Source organism: Trachemys scripta, chromosome 11 (genome assembly GCF_013100865.1).
Source record: "Trachemys scripta elegans isolate TJP31775 chromosome 11, CAS_Tse_1.0, whole genome shotgun sequence".
NCBI lineage: Eukaryota > Metazoa > Chordata > Testudines > Emydidae > Trachemys > Trachemys scripta.
The window spans coordinates 16,819,005-16,836,929 of NC_048308.1; the positions used below are offsets into that span (position 1 = coordinate 16,819,005).

General features: G+C 42.7%; 1 protein-coding gene across 5 annotated transcripts in view; it reads right to left on the reverse strand.

Moving 5' to 3' along the window:
- Positions 1-17,925, reverse strand: part of ZRANB3 (zinc finger RANBP2-type containing 3) — a 112,858-nt gene that overhangs the window by 57,580 nt on the left and 37,353 nt on the right. For all 5 annotated transcript variants that reach the window (XM_034786007.1, XM_034786005.1, XM_034786006.1 and 2 more), the window contains 3 exons: positions 17,101-17,279; positions 12,925-13,156; positions 8,992-9,077 (listed from right to left, as the gene is read on the reverse strand). In XM_034786007.1, coding sequence (XP_034641898.1) covers positions 8,992-9,077; positions 12,925-13,156; positions 17,101-17,279 — 497 coding nt within the window. The remainder of the gene's footprint in view (positions 1-8,991; positions 9,078-12,924; positions 13,157-17,100; positions 17,280-17,925) is intronic.

A 17,925-nucleotide genomic window follows, 5' to 3' on the forward strand; every position in this document is an offset into this window, starting at 1 on the left:
TGTGCAACCAGTGGTCTGTGCTCCCCAATGCCATGCTGGAGCCGCCACATGTAGTTGACAAATAAAATTGGCATAATTTTGCATAATTTTAAAATATTGTGCGCATAATTTTTATTTTTTTGGTGCATAATTTTTAATTGTTTGGCGCAGAATACCCTCAGGAATAATAATTTGTTTATAAAGCACTCTGAAGTACTATTATTACTATCAGATCTGCCCAAGGCTCAGGAATTACAGGTGAAAAAAGGTTGTTTACTTCTTCTGTAACTGTTGTTCTTCAAGAAGTGCAGATGTGTATTCTACTCAAGTGTGTTCACACCTAACACATCGGAGCAGAAGACTTTCCTGCAGCAGTGCCCGTCGGGGCAGTGCAAATCCCCTATGCCCCCTTGTGGCCCCTTCCAAGGCTATAGTAGGGCAACGCTGCCCCAAATCCCCTCAATTCCTTTGCACTGGAGAAGATGCTAAGGGTATATCTACACTGCAATAAAAGACCTGTGGCACTGAGTCTCAGAGCCTGGGTCAAATTAAGTGGGGTCTTGGGCTGCAAAGCTAAAACTAGCAGTGTAGGGGTTCAGGCTCAGGATGGAGCTCAGGCTCTGTGACATTGAGCCAGAAACGGTTAAACAATTAGCAAGCTAAATGACCCAAATTCAACCTTTAGAGACATTGTTAGAAAAGTATGTCAATGGTAATCAGGGCCATTTCATCATGTTAGATAGACTAGTGCTTTGAAGCAAACCTGTATTGTAAGAGAATTAGAGGTACTACGCTAATTGTATGTGTTTACTTATATCTTGTCAGACGTTAACCATGTAAACAGACGGTTCCTGTCTGTTACTAGTATTGATTCATGGATCAAAAAGGGAATAACAACATTTAGATGGAACATGAATGTAATAATATCATTGTCTATATTTTTCCTTGAAGTTTGTAGTAAACGGTCTTTGAACTACTTAATGGATATTACCTTATGCTGATGAATGCAACTAGTTACCACATAGGAAATAGGAGGTTCAACTTCAAAGCCACAATGCTGCACCCAAGGAATGTCTGATGTCAAGAGGCTGCCAGAGAGCTATAAAAAGAACTCTTGGGCCCCAATCCTGTATCTCAGATCTGCTTAAGATTCATCAGGGGAAGTTTGAGACGCAAGACTGAGGTCCCAGCTCCAGTCTGGGTAACTTTGATATTCGACATTGGACTATAATCTATGGAACTAATTCTGAAAGAACTTTTGCAATTCTGATGCTCACCATCTCTACTATGAAACTGACCTAAGAACTTTATTCATATCTGTATGTATCGGGGTGGGCACACTTTTTGGCCCGAGGGCCACATCTGGGTATGGAAATTGTATGGTGGGACCTGAATTCTCACAAAATTGGGGTTGGGGTGCAGGAGGGGGTGAGGGCTCTGGGTGAGGGTGCAGACTGTGGGATGGAGCCTGAAATGAGGAGTTCAGGGTGTGAGAGTGGGCTCTGGACTGGGCAGGGGGTTGAGGTGGGGGGGGGGGGGGGGAAGGGGCCCCAGGTGGGGGGGGGGGCCCGGGGGGGGGGACGGGGGGGGGGGGTTTGGGGTGCAGGGGGGTGCTCCGGGTAGGGATCAAGGGGTTCGGGGGGCAGGAGGGGGATCAGGACTGGGGGCGCAGGAGCTCAGGGGTGCAGGCTCCGGGCAGTGCTTACCTCAAGCAGCTCCTGGAAGCAGCGGCACGTCCCCCCCTCCGGCTCCTATGCGGAGGCACGGCCAGGCAAGGCACCACCCCAACAGCTCCTATTGACTGCAGTTCTCGGCCAGTGGGAACTGTGAAGGCGGCGCTTGGGGCGGGGGCAGCATGTGGAGCCCCTTGGCTGCTCCTAAACATAGGAGCTGGAGGGGGGACATGCCACTGCTTCCAGGAGCTGCGGCAAGCATGCACAGAGTGGTTCCCGACCCTGCTCCCGGCTAGAGCGTGGGAGCGGGGAAAGCCCCAGACCCCACTCCCCAGCAGGAGCTCGAAGGCTGGATTAAATCATCTGGCAGGCTAGATGTGGCCCGCCACCCCTAGTAAGTATAATGGTCTTTTAACCTATACTTGCTCTCTTTTCTTTTTTAATAAATCTTAATTTAGTTAATAAATATTGGCATATATTTGGGTAAGACCTGAAATATTCATTGACCTGGTGGGTAATGTGTCCGATCTTTTGGGAGTGCTAGAACTTTTTACACGATGAACACGATTTTCAGTTACCCTCATCATATTTGACTTGGCTGTCTGGGTGGAAGCCGAAGGCTGGATTGTTTTAAGAGAACTGTATTTTTGGCTTCTGGGTAACCAATACGGTATTAGGGAAGCTGTTTTATTGCTGGCTTGGTGAATCTAATTATTAGAATAACCACCAGGTTGGGGGATGGTCTACCCAATTCTTTGCAGTTTGCCCTGACTGAACAATCTCAGTGTGGCCCCCCGTGGAACGCTAGTCACACCCTCTCCCCACACTGGGTTTCAGAGCACTGGGCTCCAGCCTGAGTCCATACATCTACACTGCTAGTTTTAGCTCCAGAGCCCAAGGCTGAGCCAACAGACCTAGTGTCACGGAGTGTGGGGGGACACAAGGCCCTCCACCCCCGGCTTCCTGCAATTCACCATGACTCTCAGCCAGCCAGTAAAGCAGAAGGTTTATTTAGACGACAGGAATACAGTCCAAGACAGGTCTTGCAGGCACAGACAACAGGATCCCCCTCAGTTAGGTCCATCTTGGGGTCCCCGGGCACCCCAGCCCCCTTGGGAGGTCAGAGCCCCGTCTGCCTCCCAGCCATATCACCAGCCAGCTCCTGAAACTCTCCCTCCAGTGTCCCCTCCCACAGCCTTTGTTCAGTTTCCCAGGCAAAGGTGTCACCTGGCCTCTAACCCCTTCCTGGGTTCTCACGTTACATGCTCAGGTATTCTCCCTCATGGCCAGTCTCCCATCCCCCAATGCAGACCGTCCTAGCCAACCTTCCCTGCCTTCCCAGCCAACACTCTCCACTCAGCCTTCAAAGACCACATTAAGAACAGTCCCAATTCATCACACCAAGGCTCTGAGATTTGGCGCTGAGGGTTTTTTTTTTTGGAGTGTAGACATACTCTAAGATTCTGATGGAGAAGGGATGGAGGGTAGGTCATGGAAGAATGTAATTGTTTTTCTTCTTCACGTGGCTGTAGACATGTATTCCACTCAGGTGACTCACAAGCAGTACAGTATGGTGGGAGATAATGAGTCCATTTAAATAGTGATCGCAACAACACTTTCCAAAGTTTGCATCAGATCTCGAAGTGGTGATTACATAATGATGAGCAAAATATGGAAATATGGTGTGAATTTTTGACAGTGAGGGTAATTAACTACTGGAATAATTTACTAAGGATCATATTTGATTCACCACCACAGACAATTTTAAAATCAAGATTGAGTGCTTTTCTAAAAGATATGTGCTAGGAATTATTTTGGGGAAGTTCTATGGCCTGTGATATATACATGAGGTCAGACTAGATGATCACAATGGTCCTTTCTGGCCTTAGAATCTATGAATTTATGAATTCATAGATAAATTGCCGGATGACACAAAAAAAGAGGTAAGGTTTTCTTAACAGATCGTCAGCTGGCTGCAGCTCGCTCTAATCTGCCCTCGATGTTGTGGATGTTTCCTCCATTGCAATGGCCTCTGCAATCATAATGAGAAGGCATTCATACTTGTATAACTCCAGTATAGTGCCAGATATTCAACAGTTTATGGAGGGCTTACCCTTTGATGGACAATCGTTATTTTCAAATAAGACAGACAAGGTATTGTACCCTTTTAAAGATTCATACACTATTCTCTGCTCCCGGGGAGCATGCACTCCAGCAGCTAGGAAGCACCAATGTAATCTTCCACAGCAAATAGTCTCAGCATATCAGAGACAGCTCTTCTATCTGCTGAGGCAACTTGACACCTTCAAGAAGAGACAGAAACCTCAGAAGAGGAGGTCATCTAACTCCCACTCTAACCACTTGTCTTGCCCTCAACCTCCTGTAGGGAAACAAGCCTTCTGATTTCTTCAAGGATAGCAATGCAATGAGCAGCGATCTTCTCGTTCCTTCCTTCCTTTTCAGTAACAGACCATCTCACTTCCTCAGCATTTGGGAGATTATAACCTTGGACAGAATCCACCACAACCCTTGGTACATCATTCCAATAGCTAATTAGCCAGTTAAAAAATTATGCCTTATATCAAATCTGAATTTGTTATATCTTTCTCTGCTATACTGAAGAACCCATTATTACATTTTTCCTCATGTAGTTATTTATAGACTAATCAAGTCACCCCTTAACCTTCCCTTTGTTAAGATAAACTGACAGAGCTCCTTCTGTCTATCATTGTGAGGCATATTTTCTATCTTTTAATCATTCTTATGGCTCTTCTCTGAATCATCTCCAATTTATCAATATCATTCTTGAATTGTGAGCACCAGAACTGGACACAGTATTCCAGCAACAGTTATACCAGTGCCAAATACAGAATTAAATAATCTCTCTATTCCTACTCAAGATTCTGTTTATACATCCCAGGATCTCATTAGCTCTTTTGGCCACAGCATCACACTGGGAGCTCATGTTCAGCTGATGATTCAACCCCCGTCACCCCCAAATCTTTTTCAGAGTCACGTCTTCCCAGGATAGATTCCCCAATCCTTTAAGTATGGCCTCTATTCTTTGTTCCCAGATTAAAACACATATTGTATGCAAGCGCCCAGTTTACCAAGTGATTTATTTTAGATGACTCTGAATCAGTGACCTGTCCTCTCCATTATTTGCCACTCTGCCAATTTCTGGGTCATCTGCAAACTTTAACACGGATCATTTCATGTTTTTTTTCAGGTCATTAATAAAAAATTTGAATAGCATAGGGCCAAGAACTGATCCCTGCTGGACCCCACTGGAAACAGACCCACTCGATGACTATTTCCTGTTTACAGTCATATTTTGAGACCTATCAGTTAGCCAATTTTTAATCCATTGAATGTGTCCCATGTAATTTTATATTATTGTCGTTTTTTAACCAAAATGTCATGCAGTACCAAGTCAAATGCCTTACAGACATCTAGGTATATTATGTCAATACTATTACCTTTACCAACCAAACTTGTAATCTCTTCAAAAAAAGATATCAAGATAGTTTGATAGAATCTATTTTCCATAAATCCATGTTGATTTGCCTTAATTACATTAATCTTCAGCTCTTTATTAATCGAGTTCTGTGTCTGCAGCTCCATTATCTTGCCCGGGATTGATGTCAGGCTGACAGGCCTGTAATTACCCATGTCAACCGGTTTACCCTTTTTAAAAATTGGCACACCATTAGCTTTCTTCCAGGCTTCTGGACATGGTGATTTAAAAATGTCTGACTTTAGTAGCTTCTGTTTAACATCTTCCAGAGACACCAGTGGAATGGAAAGAGTATTATTACCATATGATGAAACTGTACCATCTGTTTTTTCACCAAATACAGAACAGAAATACTTGTTGAACACTTCTCCCTATTCTGCATTATTATTGATAATTCTCCCACTTCTATCTAGTAATTTAGACATTGCTTCTCAGATGAGGATATCATACTTCACTAGGAGATCTTGTTGGTTTGCTGTTCTCATCTGGAAAAAAGTAGTAGAATAAATCTTTCTTGCTAAGGAGTTTAGTCTTTCTTTGGGGTCGACTTAATTCTCCCTTGTCGCAATCTCTCTTAATGGCTATGATGATGAGGAAGGTGGGTTGGAGCAAAAACATTTGAAGCCTTGCAATGGTACATGGTATCGTTTGTCTATATGTTTGACTGTCGGGACTAGCAACACTGGTGTAAGACACAAGGCTTTCACTGGCTGTCAGAGGGTGTCATTAATCAGTGAGACTACTCTTCCTGGAGCTGTTGCCTGAAAGATGTCTAATAACTTGTGGGTATTTTCCTTTACCAGTTCAGCTTGTGTACCCAGACAAGCAGCCATTATCCTAAGTAAGTCCTGATAGGATTCAAAAACTTCTGGTGGGTTGGGAAGATGAACCTCAGACCACTGAGTCATCTGGGGAAGATGAGCACAGAATTGCTGGAAGTGATGATAATTTGTTGATTCTAAGATTGATTCTCTGGCAAATACTCCTCCAACAGAGGTGGTTTGAGAGGACAGGCATTGTTCATAACCTGTATCACAGGCCATTATGGGGGTTGGTCCACACAATAAGGGGATCTTTCCCCATTTATGTGAGCAAGGGGCACTCCACAGTGCCCAGGGAAGCCACTGCAAGACGGCATAAGGCACAGGAGGCCAATACATACATTTCCAAGATGGTGTGTCCTTGCTATAAGAGCAACTGTGATCTCGGTGCTGATCTTTTCCCTCAATTGGGTGTGGGTAGGACATAAAGGGCTGCTTTCACCACGGTGATAATGGAGACGAGTTGGAGGACTCCGAATCAGAGTGGGTGGAACCCTCCGAATAGTCAGTGGGCATCAGTGGTGCCTGACCTGGTGGGGCCACTGGATGACATCATTTGTCCATAGTCCAACAGGGCAGGGGGCAATGTCAGTACTGGAGGGGGAACTGTGGTTGGTATAGCAAAGGCATCCCAAGAAGTAGAAGACCTTAAAGAGGGATCCAGGATTGAGAAGTTGTCCTCTACTGGGGCCAAAGAACAAGATGGAATTGGTCCCGATTCTGAGGGATGCTTTAGTACTGAGATAGCGAACACTGAGGTTGAGGATTTAGATGGCACTAAGAACAATACTGGCCCAGCAGCCATCTTTGTCAATACCAAAGTTGTCAGTGATAGTAGTCTCTGTCCTGGAGTTAGAAATGCACCGATGTCCTGTATTAATGGAGAAGAGGATACTGACAAACAGAGCAAATCTGTTGCTGCCACACAGGCATAAGAGACTGCCAGTACGGAAAGCAGCAGAGCCGCTGCGATATCCATAAGTATTAAAGTCAACAGCTGTACCACTGACGGTTCTGGAGTCAATGGTATGGTACGGGGACCCTCTCACCTCAGTACCGGGGAGACACTAGTTGACGATCCAGCTCTACCCCAGGTATCTGAGTCTTGTGGATATTGTGAGCCTGTTTTTGCCAAAAATGAGGAATGAAGGTCTTCTATTTTGGATGACTCTGATCCATTTTATGGATCCTTTTATGAGCGATCTTGGGAGATGACGGATTGAGTCTTCCCCTTCTCAGGGAAGAATCAGAGTTCAGAGACTATCAGCAACTACCATAGAGGTAGAGAATGCCTGAGGAAGGCTGGCCCCATGATCCAAAGAGGGTCCTGGTGCCAAGACACCTTGTAGCCTGTTCTATCACATGCTGTTTCAGGTAAAGATCCCAAGAAATCTGTGTTCTCTTTTTAAAAGAATAACAGATATTATAGAAAAGTGTCAAATACGGTTTACGGGTGCTTAACTAAAGGAAATGTGTGGGGGCCACTGTTGGGGGTGCCACAAAACAGGCAGTGCTTGAAACCCAGGGAATGCTGCATAACCTATGGTGCTGAGAATCATAAAACTATAAAACTAACAACTACACTAAACTACAGGCACTAGCTGCTACTATTTACAGTAGTGAAATCTCAGCAACAAACTGTGACACAGAGAGAAAATCGTGAAGAGAAAACCCCTCAAAGGGAGGACTAAAGTCATTGACAATAAGAAGAAAATGAGAGAGGATTAGGGTGGCCTTCCCCTTATATAGCCTTGGGAGGGGCCACTAGGAGGCACAGGACACATGTGCGACCCCAACGAGTACTGTTGTGGGAAAATAGTCTCCATCTCCAGTACAGTAGGCACGAACATGCCAAGTAGAATACACGTCTACAACCACGCGAAGAAGAATATCGTCGACTTTTTTCCTGCCTATTTGCATTTTTAATTCTTCTAACACACTGGCTAATAGTTTGACCAAATTGGCATCATCAGGACTTACATTTTATATATAAAAAAAATCTAATAAGTGCTAAAACACCTAATAAGAAAACATTCTAGGTCAGTCCAAAGCAATAATTTACAAATAGCAGCAGCAGCAGCCTGGTCCCTATGGCTTTCACAGAGCACAAGAACGAACAGTGCAATCTTCCCTCTGCCTTTCACGGCATCTTGCCTCCGCAGTGCCCATTAGCAGTGCTTAATTTGTAATGAAAGGGATGCCAGGGCTCAAGCAATTTTTTTACATTCATAACTCATGCAGCAAGCCCGGAAGATGTCGGGGCTATGAACTGCCAAGTCTAGAAGTGCCAGGCTCAGCCCTGGCACAAATAAAGCAGTGCCCATTAGCCTCCCTTGCTTATAGGCTCTAGGCTGTTTCTGAACGTATAAAAATAAATAAATAAAAATAAATTAATGGAGATATCCTATCTCCTAGAACTGGAAGGGACCTTGAAAGGTCATCAAGTCCAGCCCCCCTGCCTTCACTAGCAGGACCAAGTACTGATTTTGCCCCAGATCCCTAAGTGGCCCCCTCAAGGATTGAACTCACAACCCTGGGTTTAGCAGGCCAGTGCTCAAGCCACTGAGCTATCCCTCCCCCCAGACTAAATCCAGTGTCATCCATCTCATCCAATGAATGTGTCAGCAAGAAGGGCCCAATATCCCTAGAGTACCAACAGCAGGAGACCCTGAGAGAATAACTCTAGCCAAGGGCTCTTTATAACAGTAGGAAATAGCAAAAATCCACGGCAGTGGAGGACAGTGGAGAGGAATCTTGGCCATGTGTGTGTGATGGGGGGTGGGTGCAACCTCAGTCCAGATCCATCCATGTGGAATTCTGTGTAAATCCATTATCTGAATGGTATCACAGGGCTGCATACACCCTCCTGGTAGCAACGGTTTGCAGTATGGCAACCAAACTATTACAGTATGTTTTATTTTTAATTATTTTCTCATTAGGATTTCTCCGTTATCACAAGATAAAAAACAAGACATTAACAGAGAAATAAAAAGGCAAGTACCTGACATGAGCATTGCAGTATTTTTTTGCATATTCATTCCAGGTTCCAAATCTTCTTGGAAAAAGTGCCTCAATCTGCATGAAAAGCTGTAAACAAAGACACCAATATAAATAATAAAATGTGAGGGGTCCATACCATACAAATGATCTTTAAACACATTTTTCTCCATACCCTTAGCCCCACCAAAACTATTTAAAAATAATCTTCATTTAATAAATCATTTGTCTGTCTTCTATTTTCTACAGGCTATATTACATAAATACAAAACTTGAAACACATAAATAACGTTACATAGGAGATTTCATGTACTCCTCAGATTAGATATGTTATGCATACTGTTTTTCTTTTTTGCCTGAGCAGGAATTTCTTTATTTAGACTTGGAATTTCATGCACATTATCCCAGAGAAGCAGAACAATGGAACAACTTTCAATCTCTAAAAGGAGATCATGAAGAAAGAGGGTCTGGAGACCAGAAGTATCCACTCATAAAATGTGTTACTTTTGAGGCCCTCTAGGTACACAGGAAGTACCCTCTGAGACATTGCAGGTATGACTACAGTTCCAGCTGAGCGTATAATTCCCAGCTCGAGGAAACATACTCAAATGGCTCTGAATGAGCTAGCTCTCTAAAAATAGAGCGTAGCCATGACAGCATGAGTGGCAGGCGAGACTAGCAAACTGAAACAACAGGTACATACTTAGGTCAGCTAGCACCTCCCACAACCAAGGCTGCAAAGGCTACACTCTATTTTTAGTATATTAGCATGATCAGAGCTAGCATGAGTATGTTTCCTTGAACTGGGAATCACCTGCAGCTTGATGTATAGACAGTCCCTGAGTTTAAAGGGCCTAAGACAAAATTGATGCACAGCCCTCCGGCAATCCCATTTACTCTGCTGCCCCCTCAAATTCTCTCAGATCACTTGCACTATTTCAGTGTTCCCAAGCCCACATACGATCTGTCCTGATCCCCCATCAGGAATTAAGCACCTCTCAGTGTCTTTTCACTTCCCCAAAGGCTTATTTCAAGACAGCAGGTGGAAGAGATGCTACTGTTTTGGGCCAGATTTTACACAGTTTCTGGGCCAGGAACATTTTGCTCTTATTTACCTGCTACACATCAACAATGCTATACATTTCTGCCACACCTTCAGAGGATTTCACAGCAAAATATTTTACTCCTGGGGGAATTATGCACCACTGTGGTGCAGCAGAAAAATCCCCTCCCCCTCGAGATTCTCTTTGCTTCCTTGCAGAAAATAATTTATGTGGGGAAGCAAAGAGAAGCTGCACCAGTGCTCACTTACCCCTCCCCAGCAGCTCAGATGCATCTGTTCAGACAGCTGGGGGAGAGGGGTCTGGGGATATCCCAGCTGTCCAGGGATGTTAGTCCCAGCTGGGTGGGGGAGTGGAGGGGGGGGGGAAGAGGAGGACAGAGACAGAGTTCCCCCTTCCCCTTCCCAGCACAGAGCAGCCGGGGCTGGGTCAGATCAAACTCCAGAAACTTCTTCTGGCTGCAGGAAGCTCTGCACCGCCGGAGATTGGGGGTGGGGGCGTGGCTTTGCGGGGGAAGTGTCTGGGTGCGGGTGCGGTGTGGCTCAGTGTGGGAGTTTGGGTGTAGGGGGTGGTGGGATGCACAGCGGTTGGGCGGAAAGGGGGAGCAGCTCCCTGTACAGTTACCCTTCCCCCCACTCATGCACCCGGAACCTCCCCCGACTGAGCCTCCCCACCCCCCGCATCAAGAGTCCCCACACCCAGAACCCCCTCACTGAGCCCTCAAACCCCTACCCCGCCAAGCCTCATCCCCTGCATCAGGAGCCTCCCACACCCAGACCCCCACCTCACCAAGTCCCACTCCCCCAGCTCCCTTCCACTGAGCTCTAATCATCTTCACCTGGACACCCCTGCAGGGACATTCCCCCTGCACCCAAACCCCACATGTAGCCCCTGTATATCTAGGTTCCGCCCCGCACCCAGACCCCCCACCAAACTGCCTGCACCCAGATTGCGCCACACAGAACCCTGGTACTCTTGAGGGAATTCTAAACCAAAACATACATTTTTTTAAAATTATGCAAATTTCTGCATATTTTATTTGTCAAAATAACACAGAAACACAACAACAATATAACCACACCATTTAAATTATTTTGGTAATATATTTCATAATATTTGTCAGCAAATAATTGAAAATGGTGTGATTATATAGTGTGATTTTGATGAATAAAATATGCAGAATTTTGAAATACTGTGAGCACAATTTTTTGGTGGAGAATTTTTCATTTTTTTTGCACAGAATTCCCTCAGGAATATTATATAATGTAGTTTTTACAACCGTGATAATTTACTTATTTGCTTTTTTTCCTCCCAGCCACTGGCATCTCTTCCATTCTCAAGGGCTTGAGTTTTGACCACAATAATACCAGCCAAATAAAGACTTCTTTGGAACTCTCTTTGAAGGCAGATAGTGCTGCTGCTTAATGATCTCAATGTGAACAGTTCCTATTATGAATTTCCTGCCTTCTCCACACACCCCCCCCGATGCAAGTGAGCTGTCTTTGCTGTATGAGCAAGAAGTTGCATGCCCTCCCAATGACCAAATATCCCTTTAAATGTTTCTATTCTAATATCAACTGTCTACCAATTCTCTTTTCTCTGGGTGGATAACAAATCAGCAGTTGCCTTTTCAAACTATATTAACATTCTAAATTTGTTTCAGAAAGGTTAAAAGGGCAGGCAACACACAATAGGCCCCCTCTAAAAAAGCAGGCAGCCTCAGAAAATCAGTTGTTTTTTTCCTTATCAGTTCGAAACCTGAAGTGCCCTGTACACATAATTAGGGCTGTCAAATGATTAAAAAAAATAATTACAATTAATCGCAGTTTTAATAGCACTGTTAAACAATAATAGAATACCATTTATTTAAAGATTTTTGGATGTTTTTTAGATTTTTCATATATACTGATTTCAATTACAAACACAGAACACAAAGTGTACAGTGCTCACTTTATATTATTATTTTGATTACAAATATTTGCACTGTAAAAAAGATAAACAAAATAAAGTATTTTTCAATTCACCTCATACAAATACTGTAGTGCAATTTCTTTATCGTGAAAGTGCAACTTTAGGGTTGTTGTTTTTTTACATAACTGCACTCAAAAATAAAACAATGTAAAACTTTAGAGCCTCCAAGTCTACTCAGTCCTACTTCTTCTTCAGCCAATAGTTAAAACAAACAAGTTTATTTACGGGAGATAATGCTGCCCTGATAAATACTGTTCTGAACCCATTGGTAATGTTGAAGAAATGGGACTTGAATCGTATACGGTTTGTTGCTACCCTAGAACAGAATTCCTGATGGGCAATTGTATTAAACCTTTTGTGTCATGAGCTGAGAGATTTCAGGGATTCATAGAGCTTTTTTCCCCAGTTTTTATTAGAGCATTCCTAACACTAATTAATGTTCGGTGAAAGTATTAAGTAAAAATTATCATGCCTACTTGCTTTTCACATGTTGGGAAGATTATTATTGAGAACTTGTTAACTGAATGAAAAGCATTATTTTGCACTGAATTCAAAGTGAACCAACAAATCTTATCAAATATTGGTATTAGTTAAGCGCAAAAATTATATATATAATAGATTAGTTTTCCTTGAAAGGCTACTCTCTAGTGTCATCTTTCTGACTGTTGGTATGCTTGAAACAGTAAGTACAAAAATACAAATATATTTTATAAAATCCCAATATAACCAACACAAAATTAAGCAACCTCTTCTGGTTTCTGATACTCATATTTCATATTGTAATAAGTGCATAAAGTAACAGAATGTCCCAGTGCATGTAACTGTATAGATCTACAGGCTTTATAAAACGATATACTTCATTAATGAACCATCATCCCTTTAAAAAAGAACAATATTTGTAATACCTCTTCAGGTCTTCCTAGAGCAGGAGTTCCAGTAAGAAGAATTGCTCGTGCAGCATTCTGCACAATTGGCAACAAAATCTTGCTGCGGGTTGCATTCCTGGATTTCATATAGTGAGACTCATCAACCACAACTACCTTGAAATTTTGTTTGTACAAAGTATCTACTAAAGTCTGGGCATCTGTAGTTAGTAGGCCATAACCCAAAACTGACACTTTGCTGGTCGATATTCTCCTAGAAAAGAAAATCCAGGGGTTTGGTTATTCATTTATCATAACAGGACTAACCCAGAAAGGAAGAAAGAGAAGTGAATATGCTGAAAAAGTCTTACAGAAACAATCTCCAGTAAGAAAGTGTGCATAAGGCCAAATACAACTGCTATACCTATTGGTTTAAATGCCAAAATTCTCTAATATCAACTGTTCAAGCATCTGCAACATTGGCAAACTACACACAAAAGTTCTGTAAACACTTCACATTCCCAGAATAGATATATTACACATAACATTATACAATGATGCATGACAATGCATCAAGGATGCCAATGACTGAATCACAAGCTCCCAATGTACTGCTGATGAATTCAGTACACCCCAAACACGTGGGTAACTACATACAAACTCGATGCTAAGATAACTATTTGACTGGCAAGATATGCTAGAGATGCAGGCAGCTACTTAAAGTCAATTAAGACGAGATTGGTGAAGCAACTACAGAAACTTTATGACTGTTAGTTAATATGGACAAATATAATTGACATCACAGAAAAATGTATACATCTAAGATAAATATAATAGGGTCACCATATGTCTGGATTTTCCCAGACATGTCCGGCTTTTTGGGCCTCAAATCCCCAACCGGGAGGAAATCCCAAAAAGCCAGACATGTCGGGGAAAATAGGGAGGGAGGGCCCGGTGGTGCTCAGCCGGGGCCGCTGGGGCCAGCGCCCCAGGGCCCGAGTCGAGCCGGGCGGGAGACGCCAGGGCCAGAGCCCCGCCCCAGCCCCAGCTTACCTGCTGCCTCCCTGTTTCAGGCTTCCCGCGAACATTTGATTCGCGGGAAGCAAGGGAGGGGGAGGAGCAGGGGGCGGAGCGTTCAGGGGAGGGGGCAGAGTTGGGGCGGGGACTTTGGGGCGGGGGTGGGGAAGGGGTGGAGTTGGGGCAGGGCCAGGGCCCCGTGGAGTGTCCTCCTTTTTTAAAATTAAAATATGGTAACCCTAAAATATAATAAAGTGGTTTCTTGCACTGTTCATACTTACAATCTTACACTGTGCATTCTTACAACCTCACAGAGACCAACAGAAACAAAGATGGAAAAAAACAGTCAGTGGAGCACACCAAAAGAGGAGATGACAGTTTTGGGAATCGCCAATTTCCCAACTAGACATAGGTTTCACAACCTTTTATACACTTTTTTCATTCCACCTACATACATCTGGAACCAAATCTTATCACATCTTAGCCCACTATTCATATCTGGTATTGCGGGAGAGGGTTATGATTATTCATATGTGGTATTCTGATTTGCCATAATTACATTTCTGACAGTTAACCATTGCATCAGTCCATTTCCCAATAATTTTAATAAGTTAGTGTGGTTAGCTCTTATTCCAAAAAGTCCCTAAGATGTGTTGTGATAACTGGGTCTTCAAATTTACTCTAATTATGAGCTCAACTGTAAACAGTATGTGAAAGTTCATAAGATGTCACAATAACTTGTGTCACAAATGCTGAGGTGAAAAGGTAAAAAACGGAGACAGAAAGACTGAATTATTCCAAACAAAAAGGCCTACTAATATAATTCAAGGACTATGTTAAGAACATGCTTAGCAAACAAGAAAAGTGTGGAGCCAGAAATCAATGAACCAAAATTGATGCATCAGAAACTAGGCTTAACTGGTGGACAAAATAATGAAGGGATGGGCTATTCTGTCTACCGCTCCCTTTGTGGGTCCTTAAAGAAAGAGATTTTGGGGAGAAAAACAGGCTACTGGAGTGAGCTTCACCATCATGGCTGCCACCCCCACCATCTCCTTGGACTCCCTGAATCTTTGTCATCCTGATCCTGAGCGCTGTCCTGACCAGACCAGACGAGAGAAAGGGACCCAGATGATATCGCCACCTCTACTGGCTCCAGCTGAACCCCAGGCAACAGCTGGGATAAAACTGGATTGGACTAACAACAACAGCGACAAAAGTAGCTTCAGCCCATCTCAATTAACTTCTTCTCTTTTACCACCAAAGGACAGTTATTACCATCTTTGATACCATCTAAGAGACTGTCAAACAAAGGAGGTTTTCCTTCTAAAAACTCTCTCCAGGAATGGGAACAAGGGATGTTGTTAACATGAAAGCGAGACTTAATACTTTAGGTTTCAAATGGTTTAACTGTTTTTCTTTTTTAATCTTTAATAAAAGATTAAGAAGATTTTTAATGATATATTTGCTATGGTATTAAAGCAAGCTGAAGTCTCTATATACCAAACCCTGAAACTTGTTTATCACTGTTTAATGTTGGACAGTGACTAGGTTATATTAGCACCACCTAAATTAATACAACAGATGTAACCATCTGTTTACTTGTGGTTCACCTGGCTACCACAAGATGCATTATTAAACTATTACAAAATACATATTACTAAGTTTTATAACCTTAGGCGAAGCACGTATAATTTCATAACCTTTGGTCATGCACATGCTAACTTCCACCACACCTCACTCTAAGCCTTTAACAGTTAAAACCTACAGCTAAGCTTATTTTTAATAAATATATTTTGGCTCTTCTACTTGCTATTACAGCTTCAATAATGTCCTATAAGCATATTTAAGAAATAGATTACATTTTACTCAAAACTATAGACTCTCCAAGTTCAGGTCAAGGGTCAACAGCATCCTGAACTTTGAGATGTGACTTAGTGCAAAAACTGAAGCTGGGTTTAACCTATTTTGGTCAAGAGTTGGGAGACAGACGAGGCATGGTTTGAGTTGTACATGGTATCTTCAACCTGAACTTCAAGGTAGGCTTGGTTGGAACTTCACCCTCAGAATTGATTCTGTGAGTCATCCCTGAACTAGAGCCTGATAAAGGCACTTGCAGTGCTTAGTTATTCCTGTGCTAGCCTCTAGCCAATCCACAACCTAGAGCTGGTCTAGTGACTTTTAGAGCAGCTATATAAGTCTCATAGGAGAAACAGCAACTCAGACTGCCACACGTCATTTCATGGCTTGGTACTCTCCCCTGCCTGATAGCCATGACAGACTCCACAGCCCTTGGCCTGCTCCAGCCCTGTTCCCAGCCCTACTCTCGCTTTGTTCTGAATGTGCTCTTGAATCCTGACTCTGGTTCCAACCTTTGGCTCTGATTCCTGGCCCAGCTGCCACCATGATGACTACTAGGCCAGATTGCCATCGCTCCAGACAGTAGGCCAGACCCTCCACATCTTGGTTTCTGATAGATACTAAGCACCATCAAGGCATTGCAATGAAGCACAGAGTGCTTCAACGCCTTTGCAAATGAAATAGCTGAACTCAGAGTCCAAAGACAGCTTCCGAGACCATTCTTGCGGATCTCAGTTGATTGTCAATGCCAACTGTTCCTTAACATCAAATGATAACACTTTTTCCCGGCACTTTCAAATATTTCCAGGATATTTTTATGTTGGACTTATTTGGTCATCGCAGGGAAGGGTACAAATGTTTTGAATAATCCCAAGTGGAACCTGGATGTCCTATTTGCAGTAGATGTCTCTATGAGTAGACAAGTCATTTGCTGGCATTCTTTAGACATCAGAAAGAGCAGTTTTCCTTGTCCAAGAAAGACATTTTATAAGTGCATCCAGACATTACTGTAAATCACTATGTTGCTTTTGAGATTAAAAACTGGCTTAAACTGAAAATCTTGGCCTAAATTTTAAAATCACTCCTCTGAGATAAGGAAGCATTATAGCTTGTATTTAATGGGGAAACTAAAGTTAAGAAGTTAAGTTTCTTTCTTTAGGTCACACATGAATTCTGGTAGAGCCTGAAATAAAACCCATGATGCCTAACTCCCAGCCTTGTGCACAAGACCATCATTTGCTTTTCTAAATGTTGGGCTGTGTGAATTTCATTTAATTTACAGGCGTTTACTGAACAAATCATGACAGAATTTTGTGGAGAAGAATAAGAAACTTCACTCACCCAGTGTCAGTTTTGTTCTGAATGATGCTGATATCATCTGGACAGAGTTCTGGAATCCATTTCTCCATCTCATCAATCCAAGGGTACTTCAGAGATGAAGGGACTACTATTAAGAGAGGCCATTCCTTTTTATAGTAGTAAGAAATGGCAATTGCTTGGATTGTCTTCCCCAGTCCCATCTAAGAAAGACACACAAAAAAAGTAAAGTCATTACCTGCATTTGAAAGGTGAGCATAACCCGCACACCTTTTATAATGTCCCAAAGTAGATGAGTTAAAAAAAATGGAGGGAGAGAAGACCAGTAAAAGGTAGAAATGAGTAGAAGGGGCAAGCTAATATGCTGTGGAAAGAAACTGCAAAGCATGGTTTTCAATTAAAATCAAAATGAACTAGTAAAAAGTTCTTGGGGCCTGATCCAGAGCCCATTAAAACTGATAGAAATGTTCCAATTGACTTCAATAGGCTTTGGAGCAAGCACATAATGAATTTAGTAGGGGAGGGGAGGCCAAAAATCTTCACCTCCTTGAGCTCCAAAAGGCCCACAGAAAATATATTCAGCCATTGGGCAATTCTTTCAGATGTTTAACTTCAATTTAGAGTAATCTTTTTTTCTACTAAATTATACTCAAATTGTATCTGATTGTTTTACATGGAATAGTATCCGGTTTGTATGCAGATAGAGTCAATTTAAAAAAAACCTAAAAATTGTAAGATGTAATGTAAAGGAAAAAAGTTTTATGGTCAAACTATATTTAAGAGAAATGGATTTAAAAGAGAGTTTACAAAATACATTTTCAAATTTGAGACTGTTTTGCATCAAACAAG